This window comes from Centropristis striata, chromosome 5 (genome assembly GCF_030273125.1).
Source record: "Centropristis striata isolate RG_2023a ecotype Rhode Island chromosome 5, C.striata_1.0, whole genome shotgun sequence".
Lineage (NCBI taxonomy): Eukaryota > Metazoa > Chordata > Actinopteri > Perciformes > Serranidae > Centropristis > Centropristis striata.
The window spans coordinates 39,303,708-39,331,144 of NC_081521.1; the positions used below are offsets into that span (position 1 = coordinate 39,303,708).

Sequence of the window (27,437 nt, forward strand, 5' to 3'; positions counted from 1 at the left end):
ACAAAATTACTGAGCAGGAAACCACGGTGCTTTCCGCCTGTTCTCGCGAGATTACGAATCAGCGAGACAGAGAAAATGGAAGGCTGAGCTAGCTAGCATGCTAGTTGATCGAATTAATCAATAACTGGAAACTAATCATTTATATCTAAGGTATGGCTTCTGTTTTCCTTACAGTGTCCATGCATAAGCGTGCAGTTAATTCTTCAGTCGGTTGCGTTGGAGATAATTAGCTTTGCAGCGTGTTTCATGTATTAGCAGGTAGGCTAGCGGCTAGCTGACTTATGTGCAGGGAACAATGTCGGTCACCTGGAAAGCAACTCCTCTTCTCTCTTAACGGAATAACTCCGGACTGTCTGAGGCGTTGCAGAACAAGGACGTTTCGTTTCTGTGCTTTCACAAACAACTGTGGTCTGGTAGTGACATTAGTAAGGGCTGGTGTTTCGTTTCTGTTTTGAACTGCCCATATAATCATCACTTCTGGTAACGAGTCTTTGCATAAATGCAACATCTGGACCAGGCAAACATAACGGTGCATCAAATCTCTAGGCCTTAACACAACAGCCAACAACCTGAGATAACCTCAACACTGGCTACACTTTGTAAATAATAGTAGTTCAATAGTGCGATGAATTAATGTTGTACACAACGCTGGAAAAGCAGCTCGTCACCCTGTTAAATAATCGCCTTACTCATTTTTTCAAGTTTTGCAGGAAACACAAAAAACGTCACCAAAAGTGTAACATGACATTTATTGATCATCTCACTCAAAAAGGACTAACAAAGGATGGCTATTGGTATAGTAATAACACTGTATGTAAATGATGTAACTTAAGAGAAATTAATGACTTGAGGCAATTTTTTGAACATGCCTTTGTGACTCAAGCAAGATATGGTAACACTTTATTTTGAAGGTGTCTACATAAGAGTCACACAAGCCTGTCAGAAACATGACATGACAAGTATCATGAGCATTAGTGTTACTTCAAAGTGTCATAAATGTTCATGACACATCCCATGTCATGTTTATGACACACTCATGTCACTCTTATGTAGACACCTTCAAAATAAAGTGTTACCAATATTCATGTCAACAATAAAACATTGATAAACTAAACTGATAACTACACAATCTCCCTCTAGGTCTTCTTTGCTGGGTTCTTATCTGATGCCTATGAATGTGGCAAATTGTCAAAGAAGTGATGATCTTAAAGGGGTAAAATCATGATCTGATCAACTGAGGATGGAGGTGATTTTACCATAGGTGGCCAGCGTCATGAGGAGATGATTTAGGCAAAAAAAACAATTTTGACAAAAAATGACATGGGCGATTATTTTAACAGTGTGACGAAATGCAACCTCTGGACCAGGCAAACATAACGGTACATCAAATATCTAGGCCTTAACACAACAGCCAACCAACCTGAGATAACCTCAACACTGGCTAGACTTTGTAAATAATAGTAGTAGTTAATTCAATAGTGCGATGAATTAATGTTGTACACAACGCTGGAAAAGCATCTCGTCACCCTGTTAAATAATCGCCTCACTCATTTTTTCAAGTTTTGCAGGAAACACTAAAACGTCACCAAAAGTGTAACATATGACATTTATTGATCATTTCATTCAAAAAGGACTAACAAAGGATGGCTATTGGTATAGTAATAACACTGTATGTAAATTATGTAACTTAAGAGAAATTAATGGCTTGAGGCAATTTTTTGAACATGCCTTTGTGACTCAAGCAAGATATGGTAACACTTTATTTTGAAGGTGTCTACATAAGAGTCACACAAGCCTGTCAGAAACATGACATGACAAGTATCATGAGCATTAATGTTACTTCAAAGTGTCATTAATGTTCATGACACATCCCATGTCATGTTTATGACACGCTCATGTCACTCTTATGTAGACACCTTCGAGTAAAGTGTCAACAATTAAACACTAATTAAACACTAATAAAAAACACTGAAAACTAAACTGATAACTAAACAATCTCCCTCTAGCTCTTCTTTGCTGGGTTCTTATCTGATGCCTATGAATGTGGCAAATCGTCAAAGAAGTGATGATCTTAAAGGGGTAAAATCATGATCTGATCAACTGAGGATGAAGGTGATTTTACCATAGGTGGCCGGCGTCATGAGGAGATGATTTAGGCAAAAAAAACAATTTTGACAAAAAATGACATGGGCGATTATTTTAACAGTGTGATGAAATGCAACATCTGGACCAGGCAAACATAACGGTACATCAAATATCTAGGCCTTAACACAACAGCCAATCAACCTGAGATAACCTCAACACTGGCTACACTTTGTAAATAATAGTAGTTAATTCAATAGTGCGATGAATTAATGTTGTACACAACGCTGGAAAAGCATCTCGTCACCCTGTTAAATAATCGCCTTACTCATTTTTTCAAGTTTTGCAGGAAACACAAAAAACGTCACCAAAAGTGTAACATATGACATTTATTGATCATTTCACTCAAAAAGGACTAACAAAGGATGGCTATTGGTATAGTAATAACACTGTATGTAAATGATGTAACTTAAGAGAAATTAATGACTTGAGGCAATGTTTTGAACATGCCTTTGTGACTCAAGCAAGATATGGTAACACTTTATTTTGAAGGTGTCTACATAAGAGTCACACAAGCCTGTCAGAAACATGACATGACAAGTATCATGAGCATTAATGTTACTTCAAAGTGTCATTAATGTTCATGACACATCCCATGTCATGTTTATGATACGCTCATGTCACTCTTATGTAGACACCTTAGAATAAAGTGTCAACAATTAAACTAAACTGATAACTAAACAATCTCCCTCTAGCTCTTCTTTGCTGGGTTCTCATCTGATGCCTATGAATGTGGCAAATTGTCAAAGAAGTGATGATCTTAAAGGGGTAAAATCATGATCTGATCAACTGCGGATGGAGGTGATTTTACCATAGGTGGCCAGCGTCATGAGGAGATGATTTAGGCAAAAAAAACCAATTTTGACAAGAAATGACATGGGCGATTATTTTAACAGTGTGACGAAATGCAACCTCTGGACCAGGCAAACATAACGGTACATCAAATATCTAGGCCTTAACACAACAGCCAACCAACCTTAGATAACCTCAACTAACAAATAACATGGTGCGATGAATTAATGTTTTACATAACGCTGGAAACAGCATATTTCATCACATGTTTCCTTCTAAAATGTCATTAAAATATTTAGAATTGCTGTCCAATCCATAAAGTTACACAGATGGGGAAAAAGTGGACAGTTGGTCTTAAATTCCTTTATTCCTTTTTCCTTCCTTCCCCCTTCCCTTCCTTCCATTAAAACCCCAAGTTGACTTGATTTAGTCCAGGACAAGTTATAGATCAGAGATGCACTGAACTGATATCAGGCCAATAGTGAGTCAAATAGCTGGATCAGGTATTATGACAATGGGGTCGATCTATTAAATTCTATGTTTATATACTATTTTATAATTTTATATTGTGTTTAATTTGTGACCAATCTTTTTGATGCATTTAAAATGTTTACACTGAAATTGTAATTTGTAGTAGTTTTTAAAATTTAAATTCAAACTTACCCAATCATAACTTACCCAATCAAATAATAAAGATTCATTCAACTCTCAAAATTGTTTCAAAGTTAGGAAAGCATAGCAATGTTAATGTCAAGCCTGATGTTGCCATACTCATAGTCTGACTCACACTATGTAGACTGTTTGGATAAACCTGTCATTCTAACAAACTAATGCAACGCATTAAAAAAAATATTTATGTTGTGTGCACATTTTGCAATTTGCTCTCCCTATTTTTTATGTTTTAAAAAGTGTTTGCCACCAATAGCAAAGATGTTGTCAATTTCTCAGAATGGTTTCCAATGGAAAACTGTTACTTTTGAGCCCTAATGAATTTACACTACCATTACCGTATTATACAATGGCCCTGCATTAACTTCTGCTTCCACGAAAGTCATAATGGTACTGTGGTACTGTTGAATTATTATCACCTCTCAGTATAATTTAATGCAGCAGTAGCCTGAATATCATAGCCTGCATGAAGGTATGATATAGTGCAGAGTCATCGAATTAGACCATATAAGTTTTTGTTCAGTGGCCCTAATAATCTGGCTATTGAGTGCATTTGTACATGTATTAGAGGTATGGTTTTTTTTTTTGATGAACAGCCAATTATCATTGACAAGTTAAACTGTCACAGTGCGTGTCTTTGTCTTATTTTTGCCTCATACTCTAATGTAAATGCTTTTGTGTATTTTTCCTTCTTAATTTACCAGGTGCAAAGAGAATCAAGTGGAATGACACTTAGCACGTCCTGAAAATTAGGCTTTGGCAGCCATCTGCTTAGAGGTACCTGCATTTCTACATGTACTCCTCATTCAACTTGCCAAATAGTTAATATTCCTTTAAGCTTGTGTACTAACAAATTATTTTTACGTGTTAGCTACCTATCAACGGCAATATGGACCCAATGGAAAATAACAGCGATGCTAATGATTCAGGTAAATCCCTCTCTTTTGTCTTTGTGTGGCTTAACTGGGAAGACTCTTGCTATATAAATTACTAAAGAGATTTCTTTCTGTTAACCCTGTGTGTCCCTGTCCTTCTATAGAGGAACAGCAGAGCCAGGCAGAAGAGGCAGAGTCAAGTAATAGGCTGACCATGGCTCAGGTTAAAAAGTCTTGGGGCTTCAGGCGGACAACCATCGCTAGACGGGAGTTCTTGGACGAAGTGGGACAGCTAGCCCACAGTCCACCACTTTTACGCAGAGGTCGTCGAGCTAACCAGACTCCTCATCCCACTCCAGAAACCCCCGCGACCCAGACTCGTTCAAATAGGAGTGTTTTAGAGGAGCTAGAGTGGTCTGCCCCATCCTCGCCTGCATCAGAGGACAGCAAGCCAGCCTCAGAAGCTTCTGCAGGAGTCGGCCTTGACCCCAGCTTATGGCAGGATTTCGGCTCTGCCTTCCACACTGCCTTCTCACTGCTGGGTGGGAACGAGGGCTTGTCAATGGAAATGCCAGATTCACTGGCAGCCCCAGACATTATGGAAACTACCGATGCAGTCGAGGAGCCTCCTCAACAGGTTATAGAAGAAATTGATTTTGTCGAACCTGTCGATGACATGGAGGTCTCACAGCCAGTTGCCCTGGACGACGAGTCAGGAGGGGAAATCGATGATGTCGTGTTGATTACTAGTCAAGAAGAGGACAGCGATGAAATGACTCTGATACAGATTAAGGACCGGCTGGCTTCCAAGGTCGGGCAGGGAGACACGAGAGGTAGAGGGGGGCGAGGTAGAGGTGGAAGAGGAAAGGCCAGAGGAAGGGGCAGAGGCAGAGGGAGAGGACGAGGCAGAGGAAGGGGCAGAGGACGGGGCAGGGCGGTGGCACTTCAGCCGAGCATGGTAGATACTGAGGACGATGAGCTGGTGCTTCTTAATCCAGCTGAACAACAGCTGCAGCAGTTGCAAGAGGTGGAAAAAGAAAATGATCCACACAGCCCCGCTAAAATAGAGCTATCATCCTCTAATTCTGACATTACTCTGAGTCCTGCTCAGCAATCGAGCTCGGACTGCATAATCATGGACACTGATTTAGACCAGATTGCTGATGTAACTCCTGGACAGTTTGACGATGCACCACAGGAGGTAGAGGAGGAGAAGAAAGATGACAAGAATGTAGGAGAGCCTTCGGCCATAACGGATACAGAGGCCTCCAATACTCTGTACTGCATCTGTCGGCAAAAGCAAGATAAAAGGTATATTCTCGTTTCTCGTAACATCATCTCTTGGGCTTTGGATGTTTGCATACTTCAGCCATCTGTCAGTTTCATTTCCTGATCACTGCTGTTTGTTCACTGCATGTAGGTTCATGATCTGCTGTGACAGTTGCCAGGATTGGTTCCATGGTGAGTGTGTTGGTATCACTCAGACACAGGGCCGTAAGATGGAGAGGAAAGGGGAAGAGTACACCTGCCCCCCTTGCATTACAAAAAAGCAGAGTCAGCAGCAACTGGAGCCGCAGCCAGAACCAGAGCCTGAACCTTTGCTTAGCTTTCCTGAATGCTTGACACTAATATCTCCTGCTGAAGAACGGGAGGGGCATGAGGAGCAGCAAGAACTCAAGGTTAAACTTTTCTTTTGATTCCTAGTAAGGATGCACAATATACAGTACAGGCCAAAAGTTTGGACACACACCTTCTCATTCAATGCGTTTTTCTTAATTTTCATGGCTATTTACATTGTAGATTCTCACTGAAGGCATCAAAACTATGAATGAACAAAACTTAACAAAAAAAGTGTGAAATAACTGAAAACATGTCTTGTATTTTAGATCCCTCAAAGTAACCACCCTCTGCTTACTAGAATATAAGACATGTTTTCAGTTATTTCACACTTTTTTGTTAAGTACATAATTCCACGTGTTCATTAATAGTTTTGATGAATTTACAATGTCAATAGTCATGAAAATAAAGGAAAAACATTGAATGAGAAGGTGTGTCCAAACTTTTGGCCTGTGCTGTATATCTGCAGCAATAAATTATCAACTGACGATGGGTAATTTATGTTATTATAATGCATTATTCCAATAATGAAATTATAGCTGATAAATTGGCTCTATACGACTATATCGGTGGTCATGTCTAATCAGCAGTATTGACTATTTACTTGTGACATTATGTGAGAGTATATTATTTTTAATACTATTATTTTTAAAACCCATAGTGTGCTATGTGGTATTGTGTTCATGTACTTCATCAGAAAAATGAACATTTGAAGATTTGGAACTGTTCTTTGTTTTTGTTGCTACTGTAACAATAGGAATTTCAGTTAAATTTGATGAGGACAAACCTATAGACATTTAAAATATCCATCTTTGCTCACTACATTTAACCTTTCTTACCCTCAGATAAACTATAGGTAATGAACTTCTTTTTTAAAATACAAAAAGGTCAGATTATTTGTTCTCTTATCGGTGTCAGCAATGAGAAGCAGGTAATAATTGGTAGTCGGTATCGTAAAAAAAAAAATCCATATCATGCATCCCTATCTGCCACTGATCTCAAGATGACTTTTTATCCTTAGGGCAGGAACATGGTCCACGGTACACGGTTGGAGCATGTTTCGAGCCTTAGTTTCAACCAAACATGAATAGCTTTTAAACTTGTTTGTGGCAGTAGGTAGTTTTTAGGTTGAATATTTATCTGATTCCTGTTTAACACCAGATATGTGATATATCATCACAATGTTTTATCATAAGTCCTTAGTTGACTTGCAGGACAGCAGTTTGGTGTTGTTTTCTAAGATGAAACTCTGGTTTTTAGGAGACTATATTGGTGGTGGAGGAGGAAGAGGAGGCTCGTGTGATAAAGCCTGAACCCAAACCTGAGTCTGAGCCCGAGCCCAAAGCTGAGATGAAGGCCGAGAGTTCTCTTCCTCTGTGTATTGGACCCGAGTGCTCCAGACAAGCCCTACCGGACTCTGTTTACTGTGGCACTGATTGCATCCTTCAGCATGCTGCCTTCACTATGAAGACACTTTCTGTTCCTAAAGTGCCCAAGCCCAGAGGACGGCCACCGAAAAAAGCTGCCACTGCCAAACCCACTGCTAAGGTAAGTCAATATAACACGGAGACTGAGAAATTCTGAGTTCTAACCCCTGGATTCCACTGGATGCGTAACGGCTGCAGATCCGTCGTCGGAGCCGTTACGCATCCATTATAATCAATGTGTGAGATTCCACCGACTGCAGATCCGCTGCGTAATGAGTCCGACGACGCAGGGCCATCCGACAGCCCTCCAACACTGGAGCAGAGCTTCTATTTTTGTCGGACGACGGAGCACGGCGCATAAATTCAGCACAGAACAGATCGTTCGGGACAGGAAGTCGTGCACAGACACAAAATAAAACATCCGGTATATTTTCAAAATAAAGTACCACAGGTTCACGGCGGATCGTATTTCATAACTTGAAGACCTGAAATCAACAGGTTAGAGGTTTTCACTTGTGTTTTCACCCCACTGACACCGCTCAATCCGGTGCTTGTTGTAAACAAACAGAGATCACTAAGGCTTGTTAACAAGAGGCTCTTAACAAGAGGTTCTTGTTAACAAGAGGCTCTTGTTAACAAGCTGGCCGACCTCGTTAGCGCTCGTTAAGACGGAGTCGCTGGATTTGTCTCCAGTCATTAACGAGGAGATGTTGATTATCTTCCAGTTATATCAATTGATTAGGCGTGAATTCGCGAGATCTCGTGCGTCCTCGGGACTCTGCTGTCCGCAACAGCTCCGACACAGACGGATCCGGTGGGTGTTGACGGACTGCGTAGATACGCAGCCGTTGCGGACAGACCCCTGTCGGAGTCGTTACGCATCCAGTGGAATCCCGGCGTGAGTGTGACATTGAAAGTGATTGGGCAATGTATTTTGTTGTTGAGTTTTTTTTTCTACATTTTGTGTCCTATACATTACAATATATATTTTGTTCTCATCACAGGGTCCGAGATCAGGCAGGATGTCCAAGAGATTAGCAGAAAAAGCGGAGGAAGAAAGTGAAGAGGGGGATGATGGAGCGCAGGAGGAGGCTGCAACTTCCTTAGGCTGCGGCCCCAGTCTCACAGAAGAGCAGGCCTCTTCCATACCATCATCTAAGTTTTACACAGCGTGTATGTACCAATCACTACTCGTACACATTTAGACCACACAGCAGATCACACACCATGCACAAGGTGCCTCCTTTGGCATTAGAGATTTTCCTTCCTCTTTGAATCGTGGTACTACGTAACACAGTCACACACAAGCACGCACACACACACTTGGACACATACATGCTCTCTCTCTCTCTCTCTCTCTCTGGGATGACTGATAGGGGTCAGCAGAGGGTAAGTATGCTCACTTTCATAGTTTCTTTGTTATTTCAAAATGCCTTAAATGTGCCGAAGCAGTCTTGACTAGTCAGGATTCCAGTATTTAACTAAACACCAACTTATTTAAACCAGGCTCATAACTGGTTTAACTGGGAGCTGCAGAGCAGCTGTGTTTTTTTTGGGGAAGTGCTGGGTAGGCAGGGTGGTTAACCGCGTTTTGGTTCCAGTGTATTGAAACACTGCTCCGATGTTGAGTTTGTCTGACTTTGCAAAGGTTTCTAGTAAACTCAAAAAGGTTCACACTGAAGTATATGTGCTACAGAACATGACAATCAAGACCTGAATGAGGAACACAAGTTGGAAGAAGCTTAGCAAGGCATAACACGTCATTTTGGCAGCAGTCATTATTCTAGGTACATGCCTTGTACTGCAGAATATAAGTTGCCTTTGAGAGCATGAAGAATTCTCTACAGGGGAAGATAATGGTGTGTTTCTCACCATAACCTGAGGTGCATTTAAAGCACAATATGTTTCAACATGTTCAGATCGAACCAACAGGAAGATGCTCACATATATACAACATTGCCCATCGTTTGAAATATTGAACCAAATTGTATGCATTCTTTTCTCTAAAAATCAGTTTCAGCAACTTTTTCAAATTTAGATGCAATCATTACCCCCACTGAAGATGTGTAGCAAATCTTTTCTCGATATTTAAGAAATTAAATCAGACAGTAAATCTCACAGGATCCCTTGTATGAAATTATTGTGTCAGGTCTAATCAGAGTAGTTCTTGGATCTCAAATCAAGTTCAGCCAAAATAACCCTTTTACAAAAAGAATCACTAAACAGCGATGACAGCTTAATTGTTTAAGACCTAGTCATATTTTCTGTGTGTTTTGAAAAAGTCAACCGTGTTTGCAGAACTCCTTAGACATTTCTCATGCCAGCTCAAGCACTCAGCTCACAGCTCTCCCTCCACATAAAGCCTTCAACAACTCTTCAGTACCACTGACTTCAATGGTTTTGGGAAGTCGTACAGCCACAATGTTGGCAACACATACTACCGTTTCAAATGTTATGGTTTTCTCAAAGCGATTGACTTCTCAAATATGGACCCCGATGTTCAACCAGCAGTTTCTTCTTACTGATGACAATCATCCGTAGTCTTATGCCTCTATGAGGCAACATCTCTTTTGTCTTGATTTCTTTCTTTCTTTCTTTTTATTTATTTTTTGTATAAAACATAAAGTAAAGTGAACAAATTCCTGCACGGAATCCATGAAATGCACTTCACAACACAAACATTCAGCATATACTTTACAACTTTTCTCAGCTCTTTCATACTTGAACAACTCCATGCACCAGGAAAAACAGTTTATATCATGCTGCAACTTTTAGTGCCTTATATAACACACAACACACACACACTCCTGAACCAGTCCTTGCGTTGCACAGACACACCAATATTAGCTTGGATAGGATTCTGAATAGGGACTGGGCCAACTGGTATGGAAGAGGAGGAGTTGGCTTCTTGCTGCTGCAGAGACGCAGAGCGGACTGGAGGATTCATCAGTGCAGATGCTAGGATGAGGTTCCACCTGGAGTTCACCGAACAGTGAATGGGAGATATGTTGTCATTTCCATGAAGATGATTTCGAAGTGTCAGCTGGCCACGGTCAGAAAAATGCTGCATTCCACCAAACATCTGAGAAAAGACTTTACCCTCCTGCAGACGAAGAGAGCTCACAGGTCACCACACAAGCATACAAACTCTAGAAATTAAGCAAAGGCAGTGAGTGTGGGTATAGTGGTTACATAACCCTACTTGGATGCTATTACGTCACGTGATTAGGGTGACAATAACAAATCAAAACAACCATGCTCCTGATACCCTGCCGGTCATTTTGCGTACAAACTCACACATGGTAATGGTAAATGGTAAATGGACCTGCACTTATATAGCGCTTTTCTAGTCGCTTTGCGACCACTCAAAGCTCTTTACACTACAGACTGCGCTCATTCAGCCTTTCACACACACATTCATACTGGTGGCGGAGGCTACCCTAAACGGTCCCACCTGCCACCATTGGGAATTCATTCACACACCGATGAACACAGCATCGGGAGCAATTTGGGGTTTTCAGTATTCAGTATTCAATTTCAGTATCTTGCTCAAGGATACTTCGACATGTAGGCTGCCATGGTCAGGGATCGAACCACCAACCCTTCGGTTGGGGCCAACCAACTCTACCAGCTGAGCCACAGCCACATGCATCTACATTTCTGTGAACATCCATACAAACACATCTATTTCTCTAAAACTAGTCATTTCTGTGGCTGCTTTCCTTCTCTTGCCTTTTTTCTCAACCTATATGTCTAATGTGGAATTTCAGTGTATAATAACAGCAATGCAACCTTACAATGGCAACTACACATAACAAACAAAAGTACATACAACAGACATTAGGTTAATGTTTTGTATTATTTTTCAGAGTCCATCAGCTTTATGTGTGCAGGTTTTAAGGTGCTCTCAATGCACTTCCACACAGTTCCAAGAATAGGAAGATAGAAATAGATATACAGCAAAAAACTAGGGCAACAAAGATAGGTATAAAAATAAACATAACTATTATTACAACTATTATGTAAATACAAGTAGGTGGAAATAGAAAATAAACTATATATAATATGACAGACACAGATGCCAGAATGTAATGGGATAATACTTCAACAATAAAAACCGTCAATATGAGGGTATGATGCAATACACATATTTCTGCCGAACTAATAAGTTGAGGTTTAAAGATGTTAACAGTACCTGCATTTTTTAATCTCTCACATTCGTATGGAAGCTGAAAATTTCAAGGCACAATAAGAGGGATTTGAACATAGTAAACACGACATTCAAGTATTCCCCCCTCCTCCCTGGATCAATCACATCTAATTAGCGAGCGAGTTTAGCGATCTTCAGTCTAGCTAACTATTAACCATAGTATTTCTGCTCAGACAGGTGAATTAAGCAGAGCTTCTGACTCAGCCAGGTAACACCCATAAATGGCCGAACACAGCAATATGAAGAGACTTTTTATTTTTATTTTTTTAGGAAAATCCTACTCATTGTGCCTTAAAATATATTTAACTGCCATGTATACAAACACAATGCAAATATTTTTTGAAAGGTTGTTAAAAGTAATAAAAATCAGGTTTTTCAATATTAACAAAAAAAGAAAAAATGGAAATAGAAGCACAGGGTGTCTGTCCTCCTCCAGGTTTTACCCAGCAGAGTTACCCAGTTAACGTAATTATACTTATTTGTAAGGACTATCTCTTATTCACACACACACACACACACACACAAAAATTAACTTTTATTCTTGTAATGTCACAAAAAGGTTCAATTAGCAATAATAATCATTAATTCTGTTTCACAAACATCCGGGAAATAGCTTGCAGGGCAAATCTGACTCTTTCTGCTACTACACCAATACACTGTGGGTGAATGAAATTTGTTTATTCAATATAATAAAAATTCAGTTCATTTTTCTTCATTGATGATATTCGATCTACCACTTTCATATTAAGGTAGTGGCAGAAGTTTCAGAGATGCAGGGATGCAAATAAAAACACTTTTTTTTGGTTTGTCCACAGCCATTTCAATTGCACTGTAGTTTTATCGATCAAAACATGAGATGCTAGCAACATTTTTATTTATTTATTTATTAATTTATTTTTATTTATTTATTTATTTTGTTCCTTTCATGAAGGTGGACAACAAAATGTGTACAGAGACACACTCTTCACCTTCATGATTTGAAAGGAGCATCAAGAAAAAAAACATTTCTTATGTTTGTCTGCCCCCTACTTGAACAATAAAAGTAAAAAAAGATGGTCTGACATCACATACAATGGATTTTCAGTAGCCTACACCAACAAAACTTTGATTATAACAAAACACTTAAAACAACAAAAACAAACAAAAACCCATACAAGCACATGTTATCATCTCAAAAACAAAAGTAAAAAAAAACAACTGATCATAAACAATCAGTTTAAGATTCTAGTACATATTGACAATTTTTTCTGCATTTATACATTTTTTTAAATCTATTAATGTCTGTACAACCTTTTAAATCCTGTAATTGGGAATTCCATATTTTACATGCATTATTATGTTATTTTATAACATAATACACTGACAGCAGAAATAAATCGCACAACTACAATAAATTAAAATGAATAACAATAACAGGAAAACTACTACACTTTCTTAAATAACTCAATTTACAATAGTTGTCCAGCGGTTCATCTTGGTGATCACCTGTTGCATCCACTTCTGTTCGACACCTCGTGGAACCGTTGAGCTTCTGAATGCAGCCGTGAAGTGCTGCCACGTTTCTGGAGAGGGTGCTGACCGAGTTGGTTGCCCTTTGCAGGCAGAGTTTCCAGCTGTCGTGTTGCAGGGCATCTCATGTGCTCACAGTGGGGTTGAGGTCAGGACATGATGCAGGCTGAGACAGCATCTGCTAACCCGTAGTCCTCAGAGCAGGTGTCCTGAGGAACAGTGGTGTTGCAGCACGTGTTGATTCGCTGCCCAATTTCATCTCTGCATCACATGACATGGATCTCAGGAAACTGTGGCCTTGCTGGAACTTAAAGCAATCCTCAGTGAGGATGTCAAGTTGCAAGTCTTGGTGCTTCACTGTATTGCTTGTTGCTTAAGTCAAATAGTTTCCTATTTTTCCACCTGCATACATAGTATAAACCATTATTTATCACCTCCAATAACAAATTTGGGTAACACTTTCTATGAAGACTACATCTATAGTGCATTATGAGCGCATTCATAGTGAATTATAATGCTCATTATAATCAATCATAATGCATTATGACTGCACTCATAAACACATATAAAGCTTCATGATGCACTATATCAACAGTTATAAATATAGCTTATAATGACTTATAAATCCAAGTGTCTTATGAGTGCTCTTGACTGGTTATAAACTACAGGCTGACTGATGAGGCTTATAATACATTACAACTACTCATACCCCTCTATACACACACCTCAACAATCACTTGTTATAAGGACTCATAGGATGCCATAAGTATAAATAATGACTTATGATGCAGCATAGCTTCTTTTAAATGCATGAAAATGTGTTACACTTTACTTAATGCCAACAATGAAACATCATGATTAGCTATACTGCATTATAGATGCGTCTATATGAACCTCACTTTACTTAAAGCATACATTGATCATTTATTTATACTTATGGCATCCTATGAGTCCTTATAACAATTGATTGTTGAGGTGTGTGTATAGAGGGGTATGAGTAGTTGTAATGTATTATAAGCCTCATCAGTCAGCCTGTAGTTTATAACCAGTCAAGAGCACTCATAAGACACTTGGATTTATAAGTCATTATAAGCTATATTTATAACTGTTGATATAGTGCATCATGAAGCGAGTGCAGTCATAATGCATTATGATTGATTATAATGACCATTATAATTCACTATGAATGCGCTCATAATGCACTATAGATGTAGTCTTCATAGAAAGTGTTACCCAAATTTCCACCTCCAATAACACATTTCCTTTTGTACCTTGCCAGAAATGTAACCTGAATTAATCCATCCAACAGAACAATGCAATGTGTAACCTCAGAATACAATCAGTTATATTTTGGTTAAAGAGGAGGATCTGTTTGTGATTAATAGTCATGGAAATGGATGCATTTTGGTCAGCACATTGGAAAATGTGGGATATTTAGATTGCTCATATACCACACAGTCAATAAGTGAAGAGTTTGCTTTCTTTTCTAACACTCAGTCTGTGGGAGAGGAGCTTCCCCATCTGTGTTTTTTTTTACTTTCACTACTAGTGGGGGAAGTGCATAACTGACAACGGATCAAATCCAGAAACATCTTCACCATTCTAGAAATACTGTGGATAAACAACACACTGTAGTCAAAGAGTTAACTATGTTTCATTTAGTATTTTAGCTTGTTTATAATGGAGGGATATAGTGAGATACGATTGGTTTAGTTGCTCATTCAACTTGGGAGTAGATGATAGCTTGCAAAACACCCAATAGTGACTTTAAGTCAGAAGAACAGCATGCCACAGTTGTTCTCATTTGTAAAATATATCACAAAAACCACTTGCTTTAGGGGTTTATCAAAGTTTAAGTGCACCCCCAAGTCTTAGCCTTTCTCCAAAATTGCTTAAAGTGGGCAACAGGCTCAGGGGTGTAAGGGAGGTGTTTTTGTTTTGTTTGTTTTTTTCTCAAATATATATTATATACACTACTGGTCAAAAGTTTTAGAACACACCAACTTTTCCAGAATTTAATTGAAAATGATGCAGTTTAATGTCTCAGTGTACTCTGAAATTAATGCACATTTGCAACATTTAAAATTCTTTATTGAGCATGATAGTGTTTTGAAAGTAAAAAAAAGATTACAAATCACATTTTATGTTGGACTAAAGGACTAAAAAAAGACACAAAATGACCAAAAAAAAGACACAAAATGACACAAAATGACTAAAAAAAGACACAAAATTACCAAAAAAAGACACAAAATGACACAAAGTGACTAAAAAAAGACACTAAATGACCAAAAAAAGACACAAAATGACTTACAAAGACATGAAAAGAATTTATAAAAAAATGGACAAAATAGCCCAAGACTCCATAGAGTTAAGTTGTTAACCCACTTCTTGTTCCCTGAAAAAGGCCTACTTGTATAATTCTGAAATGTACGTTATATCTTACCTTTTTTTATTTACCTCTGGCAGTTCACCACTTACCTTTGTACCCTTTCAAGCTGTTCATTTGACTTGAACTGCTTGAATTTCAATAAAAAACTGGAAAAATTGGGGTGTTCTAAAACTTTTGACCGGCAGTGTATATTATTATTATAGAAGTCCATAAATAGAAGTTGTGGCTTTTCAAACAGCTGTAGTCACATAACATAAACAATTTTTGATCAGTGTGATGGTATAAGTAGGTTTGGCAAGGCCTCTCACTGAGGCCTGTTTATTTATTTCAACAAGTCCTGTCAGGGTCACTGGGAGAACATGTGCCCATACACAAACATTATCTTTGTGATACGTTAACTGGCATATTAGTATTGCCATAATCTTAACCCATTGAAGCCTGGAAAGCAGATAAGTTGTTTTGTAGTATTTGTATAAGCTCTCAAATACTTTTAGAATTTCATTTCTATCTGCTACAGAGGCTGAAAAATCTATTATTTAGTAGAAGCGTTGACACGTCTGTTGAATTTCCAGAAAAACTTCAGGTTTTAGGGGCTTATTTTAAAATCACCCAGAGGTTTTACAGGCATTTCAGGCTTCAATGGGTTAAATGCTTTATAGAGAAAAATGTCATCGATTTTTGTTTTTGATTAAATAATCGTACTGTAAACTCGTATTCCTCCAAAGAGTGAACAGTTAAGACTGAGTTCAGCTTGAGTGTAGTGTGACCACATGAGGTAGTGTAGCTGACATGGGATTTCTGTTGATTGGTTTCAGTGTTTGCAGCTGTAACAAGTCACTCTGGAATAGTAACGTGTGATAGTAACTGTGCAACAGCGCATACATACTAGAATGCGTGCGTAGAAAAATTGATTTTCAATTCATTTTCTCTTGAACTGCCATTGTAGCTTTTTGTTGCCGCTCTTAGACCCTGTTACTGCTGTATATCCTCTGTCTCCAACAGTTTAATCATTTCAATACCTCAACATTTAATTATGAATCACGAGCACCCTCTACTGGCCAAATGAATAATGTGCAGCCAGAGAGAAAACATTACTGACATCCTTTTTATTTCAGTTTGGGAGTTGGTTTTGCGTCTTCTGTATTTTAATTTTAGATAGCACAGATTATATCACTTGAGATATTTTTTTTTACAGAATATTATTCAAGTTTTCTCCATCTCTCTCACTTCCAAAGTTTTAGTGTTTGTTGAGTTATGGAGAATATCACATACAGTGTTATGATTTAAAAAGCCATGACCCTAATATTGCACCATATTTGAAATATTTTTTCCGAACATATGTGCTTGTTGACTAGAAAAACCCACTTGATATATCACCTTCCAGTGAGAAAACATACAGTGCTCAGTACTCCCTCCAAACTGCTTGTGACTGTTTATTAAAACAGAACAAGTATGTATCAATTTCTCCGCTTGATGGGTAATAATGAGTGAAATTTTGTTGCAGCAGCTTGGCATACATACATTCTTTAATTTGTTGTATTTTGATTTATCCTTTCAGTCAGTAGTCCCTGAGGTAAAATCCCCTACAACCACAGGGCATGTTAGATCTTGGGCACTAATCCTAGCTTCCCCTTTAAAAGGTAACTGGAGACTCAGCCTGTTGTCTCTTTCCTACAGTGAGCCCACTAATGATCATATGTGAACATGTTTGCAGCAAGGAAAGAAAGATGGAGTGATCAACACAAATCAAAACTGTCCTTTTATGAATTTCCCATTATTTTCTCACACATGCATGATTTAAAGGTATTTTACACTGAGATTAAGTCTCATGAATTAGTCATGTAAAAAGTTGTTAAAGAAAATGTTCGACATTTTGGGAAATGTGCTCATTTGCCTTCACTGCGAGAGTTTAAAAGATAATGTCTGTCTGTTAACCCATAAGAACCTATGGTGACACCTGTGTAACAAACACTTTAAATCTGCTATAATCTCCCATATTCAGCTTTATGCTTCACATTAACTCATTAAATCCCTAAGTGACACATACTCAACACCCTGGTGTGGTGGTCATGTGACTTTGACAAGAAGTGACCAAAATGTGTGTGTGACTGGAAACAGAAATATGAAAAAGTAGCTAATTTTAAAAAGCTTATATTTGTTACTAGGCTAAGTTTAAACCCATTTAACAATTCTAATACGTTAATAGGGTGTCCTGTATTGCATTTAACTTGTTCTGACCATATTTCTTGAACAAATTAAAGTCACATTTGATTGGCCTATATGTTTTGGAGATGCAAAAGAAAAAGGCAAATTTGTGTGTCTGTCAGCAGAAAATTTGTCTATTTTTTTGCTATTTTAAAATAAGAAATATCATAAACATAAATACCACAAACACTCAATGTAACATATATGTGACATCACAGATCTTTATGGGTAGTATTTTTTTTTAAAAAGCATCAGAAATGTGTTCATGTGGTCCACTTATAGAACACATCCTTTAAGGATAACTGGGTCTGGGTTCTTATGGGTTAAATACAAGCAGCCAGTTAGCACATTACTAAAGACATAGTCTGGCACATTATCCAATGTAAAATGACAATTTACTGTTTGGATTAAATAAACAAGCTCCAGCATGTTAAAAAAAATGAACTTTAGTGGTGCTGTGAGGCAGATTTAGATCTGACCTTTGGACAGAGCTTGGCTAGGTGTTTCCGATTGGTTCTAGTAAGATAATATAGCCCTCTCCTGACTCCAGTTTAAGGATGCTGTCCAGACAGGGAATAATTATATAAGTAGTGAATATGTGAGACATTGAACTATTACAGGTTAATCTCACTGACAGCTCAGGAATTCCAGTTCAGGAGTTACGTGCCATGGATGGTGATGTGTCCTCAATATTTTCACCCTGAATAAAAAAAAGTTAACCCATAAGAACCCACGGTGACAGCCATGTAACAAACACTTTAAATATTCTAGAACAGGGGTCTCAAACTCAAATTACCTGGGGGCCGCTGGAGGCAGTATCAAAATGACCAAAAAATCTAAATTACTTAAAAAAGACACAAAAAAGACAGACAAAATGACTTAAAAAGACACAAAATGACCAAAATAGACACAAAATGACTAAAAAAAAGGACACAAAATGACAGAAACAAACGAAATTACTTAAAAAAGACACAAAATTACTAAAAAAGAGACACAAAATGACCAAAAAAGACACAAAATGACTGAAAAAACACTAAATTACTTAAAAAAGACACAAAATGACAAAAAAAGACACAAAATGACAAAAAAAGACACAAAATTACAAAAAAAGGACACAAAATGACAGAAAAAAACGAAATTACTTAAAAAAGACACAAAATTACTAAAAAAGAGACACAAAATGACCAAAAAAGACACAAAATGACAGAAAAAAACTAAATTACTTAAAAAAAAGACACAAAAAAACCCCACAAAATTACTAAAAAAAGACAGAATGACAAAAAAACCCACATCATAAATATGTTCTGCGTGGTTCACTTGGTCTGTGATATATCCCCCATAACTTTCCTTTATGGATAACTGGGTCTGGGTTATTATGGGTTAAAGACAAAAACCAAACAACAGAATTACATGAAACAAAACACGAACAAACATATCTGATACACTGACTGCTCCTGTGCAGCGTCTGATTATTTGTTGCCTCTGACACATGAATTATAAATGATGGATGATGGAGCTTTGGTTCTCACCTCACAATGAGGATGTTGCATTTATACTTTACTAGCAGAGTGGCTCTGTGGAAGTCAGTCTGTAGCCAATCACACCACAACTTCCTGACTCAAATATCACCAACTGATAGAAGGATTACCACAGCCTTTTTTTTTTTTGCACAGACATTCAAGGTTCTCTGAAATGACTTGACAATTATTTATTTTATTTATTTTTATTTAACCTTTATTTAACCAGGGAATATCCCATTGAGTTTAAGAACCTCTTTTTCAAGGGAGCCCTGGCCAAGAGGCAGCAAACACAGAATACAGTTACATATTTACATAACATACAGACCTTAAACACATCATGAGAAACAAGTGCATGTTGTAGAATTGGCCTCAATAACTCTTAGTTTGGATTTAAAAGTGCTCAAAGAAACAAATTCAGTTATTTTCCATTCTTTCTGTAGCATATTCCAGCATAAGGTGCAGAGTAAACAAATGCCCTTTTACCCAACTCTGTACGAGCAGAAGGGACAGAAAGCAACAACTGATCTTGTGAACGAAGAGAATAAGATCCAGCATTTCTCACAGTAATTAAGCTGCAAATGTACGAAGGCAGCAGTCCCAATATTACCTTATAAATGAAGGTATACCAATGACTAGCCCTTGGAGTGGCCAGAGCAGGCCATCCTACCCCAGAGTATAATTCACAATGGTGAGTGGACATCTGACAGTTAGTAATGAAGCTCAAAGAAGCTGATAAACAGGATCAATCATTCTAAAACATTTAGCAGCAGCATTCATGTACAAAAGATCTCCGTAATCCAACACAGATAAAAACGTTGCAGTGACAAGACGTTTTTTGACATTAAAAGAAAAACACAACTTATTTCGAAAATAAAAACCCAATTTTAACCTCAGCTTCTTCACAAGATTTTCTATGTGTGGCTTGAGGGTGAGTGAATCATCAATTAAGACTCCTCAGTATTTATACATATGAACCAACTCTATTTCGCTGCCCTCAAGAGTGGACACTGGGGGAACCATTTGAGGCACTTTTTTACTGTTAGAAAATAACATAAGCTTTGTTTTATTGGCATTGAGAACCAGTTTCAAGTGAATGAATGAGTTTTGATTATGTTATTGTTTGGGTTGCCATGAAATTAGACACACATACACTGGAGTTGTCCAGTACTTTGGCTTATGGCCAAATACCAGCAAAAGTGACATTCCCCTCACCCTCAGCTATACCTAGTGTTAACACCTGCTAAACTTCTCAATGCTTACTTTGTGATTGTGGGTAAAGCCTCACAGACCTGCTGGCATGGTTTTAGACCAGGGGTGGGCAACCTTTACTAACTAAAGAGCCACTGTTGGCCAAAAAAAAGAGAAAATCGCGGAATGGAGCCACAAACTTTATATTGAGCCTAAAATGAAAATTAAACAGCCTAATTAGTCTAAATTAGCCTACCAACATTATTAATAGTCATATTGAGCATTTATTAATATGATTTAGAAAACTAGTCTATCTCGGGAACTCAAAACTAAACTCAAAGTTGGCAAAAATTAAAAGTTAAGGCACCGGGCCGGAGACTTTCGTAAACTATGAAGCACATTTTAGTTGACTTAAATGTCTTTTTTAATATGCTGTAAAAAGGCTATACAATTTTATGATTGAGGAATACAAATAGCTTTTGGTCTACACCATTGATAAATGAACATTTTAATGTAAAAATATGTATATCATTTTTTTTGTCTCAGCCACGGGGAGCCCCTGCAGGCGGCCTAAAAATTAAAAAAATTAAGAATGATTCATAAAATGAAGACAAAGATAAAAAATTATAATATCACACAATAGTGCACAATACTACTTTTCAATAGTTTCTTGAGTGAGAAATTCAGTCAATATCAACGACAACAGTGCACTGTAAAAAGTGTTTGTAGAAATTACAGTAAAATGCTGTCAAATTGCATGAGAAATACGGCCTAAAATAAAAAATTGCATATCACCATAATAGACACTTTTAATTACTGTCAGAATAGAACAAAACTTTTGAAAAACAGTTTTACTGTAAAAATATTTTTAAAAATCATGTAAAATGAATGGAGAAATACCATATTGTCTCAAGGACACAATTACCTTTAAATAAACGGACTACTAAGTCTAAATTACAGTTTTTGCTGATATTTACATTTAAATTTACAGTAGAAAACCCACTCACTGTAATTTTTATGGTAAAATTCTGGCAACCACAGCTGCCGGTATTTTACCGTAATTTTAACAGATTATTTTTGACAGTGTGTATAGACCAATGACTGCACAAACACTTGCAAGTTTGTGCAAAGGGAAGCATGTAAAATATTTTTTTTTTCTTTAAAAAAATTAAATTCCAGAAAATAAATAAAGCCAGTAGATTTATGCAAAATCTTAGCCCTTAAGATTGCCTCTTCAACCCAACTCCAAAATAGTTGGACACTTAAATAAAAATTTGTAATAATAGACAAGCAAAACTTGTTGGATACAGTACAAAGACAAGTTATCTAATGCTAAAAACTTAATATATGCATGAATTCTGAATTTGATGCATATTGTTTATATTTACATTTACGTGTCCCAATTTTTCTGGAATCTCCATTGTAATGTGAACAGCTGCTCAAAGAAGAGACAAGGGCTTCAGTTGCTGAAAAAGCTTTGAGTGGATACACCCCATCAGTGTGAAGCTACTACAGAGGCTGAAAAATCTATTATTTAGTAGAAGCGTTGACACCTCTGTTGAATTTCCAAAAAACTTCAGCTGTTAGGGGCTTATTTTAAAATCGCCCAGAGGTTTTACAGGCGTTTCAGGCCTCAATGGGTTAATAATAGGCCAATATGAAGACTAGAAGGGCACTCAGAGTGCAGACCTCTGCCAAGACCTCTGCCCTATCTCACAAAGTCTCAGTGAAATGAAAAATACATAATCCCTGTTTCTTCGTGTTAGTTGTACATTTATTTCTTGATATATGAAAAAAAAACACAGAACATCTACAACTCCATCAATATCCCTTTTTATCTTCCTGTAAAAAGTTTCAAGAACATAATAAATCCTGCACTTTGGGGTGTTTACAAAAATAATCCAATCAAATAAGATTTATGGGCAACTAGAGAGTCACACCAGAACTACAGTTCAACGTCTGTGTTGTAGTCATGGTTGCAGTACCTAACAGAGCCATAAAGAGAGATGGAAAGAGATGTATATTTGGACATTAACCCATTGAGGCCTAAAACTGCCTGTAAAACCTCTGGGCGATTTTAAAATAACCCCCTAAAACCTGAAGTTTTTCTGGCAATTCAACAGAAGTGTCAACGCTTCTACTAAATCATAGATTTTTCAGCCTCTGTAGCAGATAGAAATGAAATTCAAAAAGTATTTGAGAGCTTATACAAATACTACAAAACGACGTATCCGCTTTCCAGGCTTCAATGGGTTAATAGAGAAGAAAAAGAGAATCATAGAATCTGGGGTTATAATACATAATCATTTCCAATGGCGCCCTGATTACAGTACAAATACAATTTTAACACATTACACTACATATCCATAATAATATATAATCAACAGAAGCACAATAAATTCAATGAGTACATACACATTCAGAAATCATAAGATTAATAAGAGTGTCTTTAAAATGATTAAAAGGAATCAGTGTATCCAACTGAAGCTGTGACAGTAAATTATTCCATTTAAAAGAAGCAAAATAAACAAAAGCAAATTTCCCAACCTCCGTTTTAACAGCAGGGATATTAAGAGCCAGTGGGTCATATGAACGAGTTGGAAAGTTAAAAGATCTGAAGCTCACTAGGCTCGATAGGTAGAATGGTAGTTTTTTTTAGTAGTGCCTTATAAATAAACAATATACAGTGTTGCTCCCTTCTTAGAGCCAGGGAAGTCCAACCAACATTATGATAGAGGTGGCAGTGATGGGTCATGAACCCATCGCCAGTAATAAATCTAATAACAGAATTATAAATTGTATCAAGTGGTTTTAGGACCGAGGGACAAGCATGCATATAAATAATATCACCGTAATCTAAAACGGATAGAAATGTGGCATGCACCTTCATCTCGCCCTCGTCCTCCTCCTGGTCCAACAGATGAGGGAGATGTACTGTATGTGGAGCAAACAGTTCTCCGTAACTCTGTATTACGCCAAACTCTAAACCCACCCACTATTTGTGGTCCAAACAAATGCAAATTTTTTGATTTAAGTCCCTCTTTTAACTCTGAGTATCTGGTAAAGTGCTATATAAATTGAATGTATTTTTATTGTCCAGATTTTTACTAATCTATCCTCAATAGTTTAATAAACTCCCCTCTGGAAGGGTTATCGGGAAAGGTACGGCGGATACAACTCCAGTCACTTTTATGATTTTTATTTTCTCAACATACACAATAAGCATCCGCACACTGGGTAGCTGTTACACTACCATAGCCTACCGCTCGTTAGCTTATTAGTGCCGTTAATTAGAAAAGTAATCAGTGACAGTGACGTTGATTAGGTTGTAAACCTGTAATGCAAACATAAACACAAAACCCAGAATTAATGAATGAAATTATATACTCATTCATAAGATATTTAAACATAAACCATGCTAGTCTGCAGCTACTCACCGGCAAGGCGTACCAGTCCTGACTAGTATGTAAATGAAAACAAAACTAAAAAGTGAGACACCTGCTGGAAAGTTCTACAATTATTTTTATAACTGTACCATATATTATATATAAATATCCATTTTAACTGGGAAATACGTCACAGTACAAAGGCTAAAAAGGCTCTTAACTTCTGTTTCACAGGGACTTTTAAGAAATGGAAACATAATTTGTTAATCTGCCCTGTGATTTGAGTCCTCTCTAAAATGTAACGGGTTCTTCCTTGGCCAATGCTGCACCTTTACGCCAAGTTTGATAAAAATCGGGCCACTATGTTTTCTGTAATCCTGCTGACAAGCAAACCAGACCGAAGACATTAAATCCTTGGCAGAGGTAATAAGAAATGAGACAAGACCCCCCAGGGTAAAGAGGCTGGTTGTGGTGGTTGAGTAAAGCCAGCGGGTGGTTGATGGGAACTTTCAGTTGAATCTCCTGGAGGTAATGGTGGTGATGCAGAGATGGTGGGCTGCACAGTAGTAGGTCTGATAGACAGGATGACAGGGATATTTAAAGAACAGCATCTAAGGACTGATTGGCTCCAAGAAGAGTCGTTGGTGTGACACAGTGACGTCAGAGTTGTGATGGAGGTGACAGAGAAGGTTAGAGTGAGAGGGAACAGCAGAAATGTACCCACAGAGGAATAAAGGCAAAATGTGAGAGAAAAGATCTTACTTATTGAACTCTCGCAAAAGCATCATCACAAAAAATACCCTGATTGGGGAAACTGCATGTCATTGTATAAGGACAGTGTGAATTTAAATCATTTTGATTTGATATTAACATTTATTAAAAAGGGATTTTCTTAAAGGTACATTAATGCACCAGACTCATAGCATATTTGCCTAAGTCATATTTGAGCGTTTCGGAAAACAAGAAAAAAACGATACAAACATCACACTGGTCTTTTTTTGGAACGAAAACAGAGTACTTCTGCTCACTGAACGCTATACCGAAAATATGAACAGGTTCACTGCAAAAACTCAAAATCTAACCAAGAATACTGATCTTATATCTTGTCAAAATGTCTTATTTCTAGTCAAAACACATCTCTTTACAAGTCTCTCTTTAAAAGTGTTTTGCTAGCGTTTACATCACTTCATCATACCTTGTTGCAGAAATGTGATTAAAAGTAAAAACACACTTCTCCTAATCCCTTTGATTGACTGAAAGTACATTTATTGTCTAGAAAGTTGAAGAAACATGAACTACCTTAGGCAGATATCACAATTTGGCCCAAAAATGACTTAGGCAATTATGCTATGAGGCTAACGATATGTAAAGACAGGTACGGAACTATTTAAGGTGAATTTTTAAGGTGAAATTTTGCTTTGTTGATCAATGACAGGATCGAGATGAGATTATCCGTTGAACCCTTACCTATGCACTGAGACAAATGTTCTTGTTTCTTTTGACTTTTTCCCTCATAGATACATAAAATGACTCAGTCACATATATTTGATCCTACATTCTTTCAGTAGTTGGTCTACCTACCTCTCTGCGTCCAAAGACAGAAAGGGTTTGCCTGATGATGCACGAAACCAGGACCACTCACTTTCTTCTTGTCGAATCTATGAAAGGATATGTGCTTGTTTCTTTTTTTGTCTTTTTCCTAAAATGCACTTTCCAGAAGACCTCATTTAATGTGGAAACAGCTGGCAATGACACTGCTTCTGCATGCTCGCATGCAAAAGAGGCAGATCTTCAGCAAGTTTTTCTTCTGTGATCCTAATTTGAGCAACTATATTGAAAGATTATTTGGAGTGGGAACCCCACACTACAGATGTTGCTTTGGATTTTGCCCACTGCATCTCCATATGGCTCAACCTTGAATTATGGCATCTCATAAGCTCACTTCATTGCTTTTTTGTTTGTATGGATTTTCCCAGGTGCTCTGAATCACTCCCAGGCATGCATGTTGGTTATTAGTGACACTTCTCCACATTATCATGCTCTCCAGATGCTGCACTGTGATAAATACAGAGGATGAATTGGATAGGATTAATAAAGTATGACTTAGCTTACATATACACTACTGGTCAAAAGTTTTAGAACACACCAACTTTTCCAGAATTTGATTGAAAATGATGCAGTTTAATGTCTCAGTGTACTCTGAAATTAATGCACATTTGCATCATTTAAAATTCTTTATTGAGCATGATAGTGTTTTGAAAATAAAAAAAAGATTAAAAATCACATTTTATGTTGAACTAAAGGACTAAAAAAGACACAAAATGACAGAAAAAGACATGAAAAGAATTCAAAAATGGACAAAAAAGCCCAAGACTCCATAGAGTTAAGTTGTTAACCCATTTCTTGTTCCCTGAAAAAGGCCTACTTGTATAATTCTGAAATGTACATTATTTTCCAGTTTTGGTTAAGCTTACCTTTTTTTATTTACCTCTGGCAGTTCACCACTTACCTTTGTACCCTTTCAAGCTGTTCATTTCACTTGAACTGCTTGAAATTCAGTAAAAAAATGGAAAAATTGGGGTGTTCTAAAACTTTTGACTGGTAGTGTATATGTAGGCCTAATCTTAGCCCAGGACATCTCAACCTGTCATGTTTTTCTTCACCATGCTGGATTTTTCTAAAGCAGCCTTCCATCCTCTGCCCATAAAACCTAAAACACTTAACAAGGCTTCCTGTCCTTCCCACACAACTTCTGCAGTAATTGACTGTATCTAAGCTTCTTACTCATATTGCGTCGTCTCAGTAAAACTAGGCCTAATTCTGATTATTTCCAGTGGAACTACACTACTGGTCAAAAGTTTTAGAACGCACCAACTTTTCCAGAATTTAATTGAAAATGATGCAGTTTAATGTCTCAGTGTACTCTGAAATGCATGCACATTTGCAACATTTAAAATTCTTGATTGAGCATGATAGTGTTTTGAAAGTAAAAAAAAGATTCATAATCACATTTTATGTTGGACTAAAGGACTAAAAAAAGACACAAAATGACCAAAAAAAGACACAAAATGACTAAAAAAAGACACAAAATTACTTACAAAGACATGAAAAGAATTAAAAAATGGACAAAATAGCCCAAGACTCCATAGAGTTAAGTTATTAACCCACTTCTTGTTCCCTGAAAAAGGCCTACTTGTATATTTCTGAAATGTACATTATCTTTCAGTTTTGGTTAAGCTTACCTTTTTTTATTTACCTCTGGCAGTTCACCACTTACCTTTGTACCCTTTCAAGCTGTTCATTTGACTTGAACTGCTTGAATTTCAATAAAAAACTGGAAAAATTGGGGTGTTCTAAAACTTGTGACCGGTAGTGTATATTAACTCAACAAGCAACTCGATATTGAAGATTTAGAAATCTTAGATAAATAAGAATGTCATATAGTGGAACTCCCCTTTTAGCTGGGTTGTCTACATGATTTGTCAAGGAGGCTTGAAACCCAGCATAA

At 37.4% G+C, this 27,437-nt stretch overlaps 1 protein-coding gene across 1 annotated transcript in view; it reads left to right on the top strand.

The window, feature by feature from the left end:
* The first annotated feature begins 56 nt into the window (after positions 1-56).
* si:ch73-181d5.4 (uncharacterized) overlaps positions 57-27,437 on the top strand; it is a 45,766-nt gene continuing 18,385 nt past the window's right edge. The window contains exons 1-7 of the mRNA XM_059332948.1: positions 57-150; positions 4,308-4,380; positions 4,475-4,532; positions 4,643-5,789; positions 5,899-6,157; positions 7,356-7,643; positions 8,527-8,695. Of these exons, the coding sequence (XP_059188931.1) occupies positions 4,493-4,532; positions 4,643-5,789; positions 5,899-6,157; positions 7,356-7,643; positions 8,527-8,695 (1,903 nt within the window). The 5' untranslated portion in view covers positions 57-150; positions 4,308-4,380; positions 4,475-4,492. The remainder of the gene's footprint in view (positions 151-4,307; positions 4,381-4,474; positions 4,533-4,642; positions 5,790-5,898; positions 6,158-7,355; positions 7,644-8,526; positions 8,696-27,437) is intronic.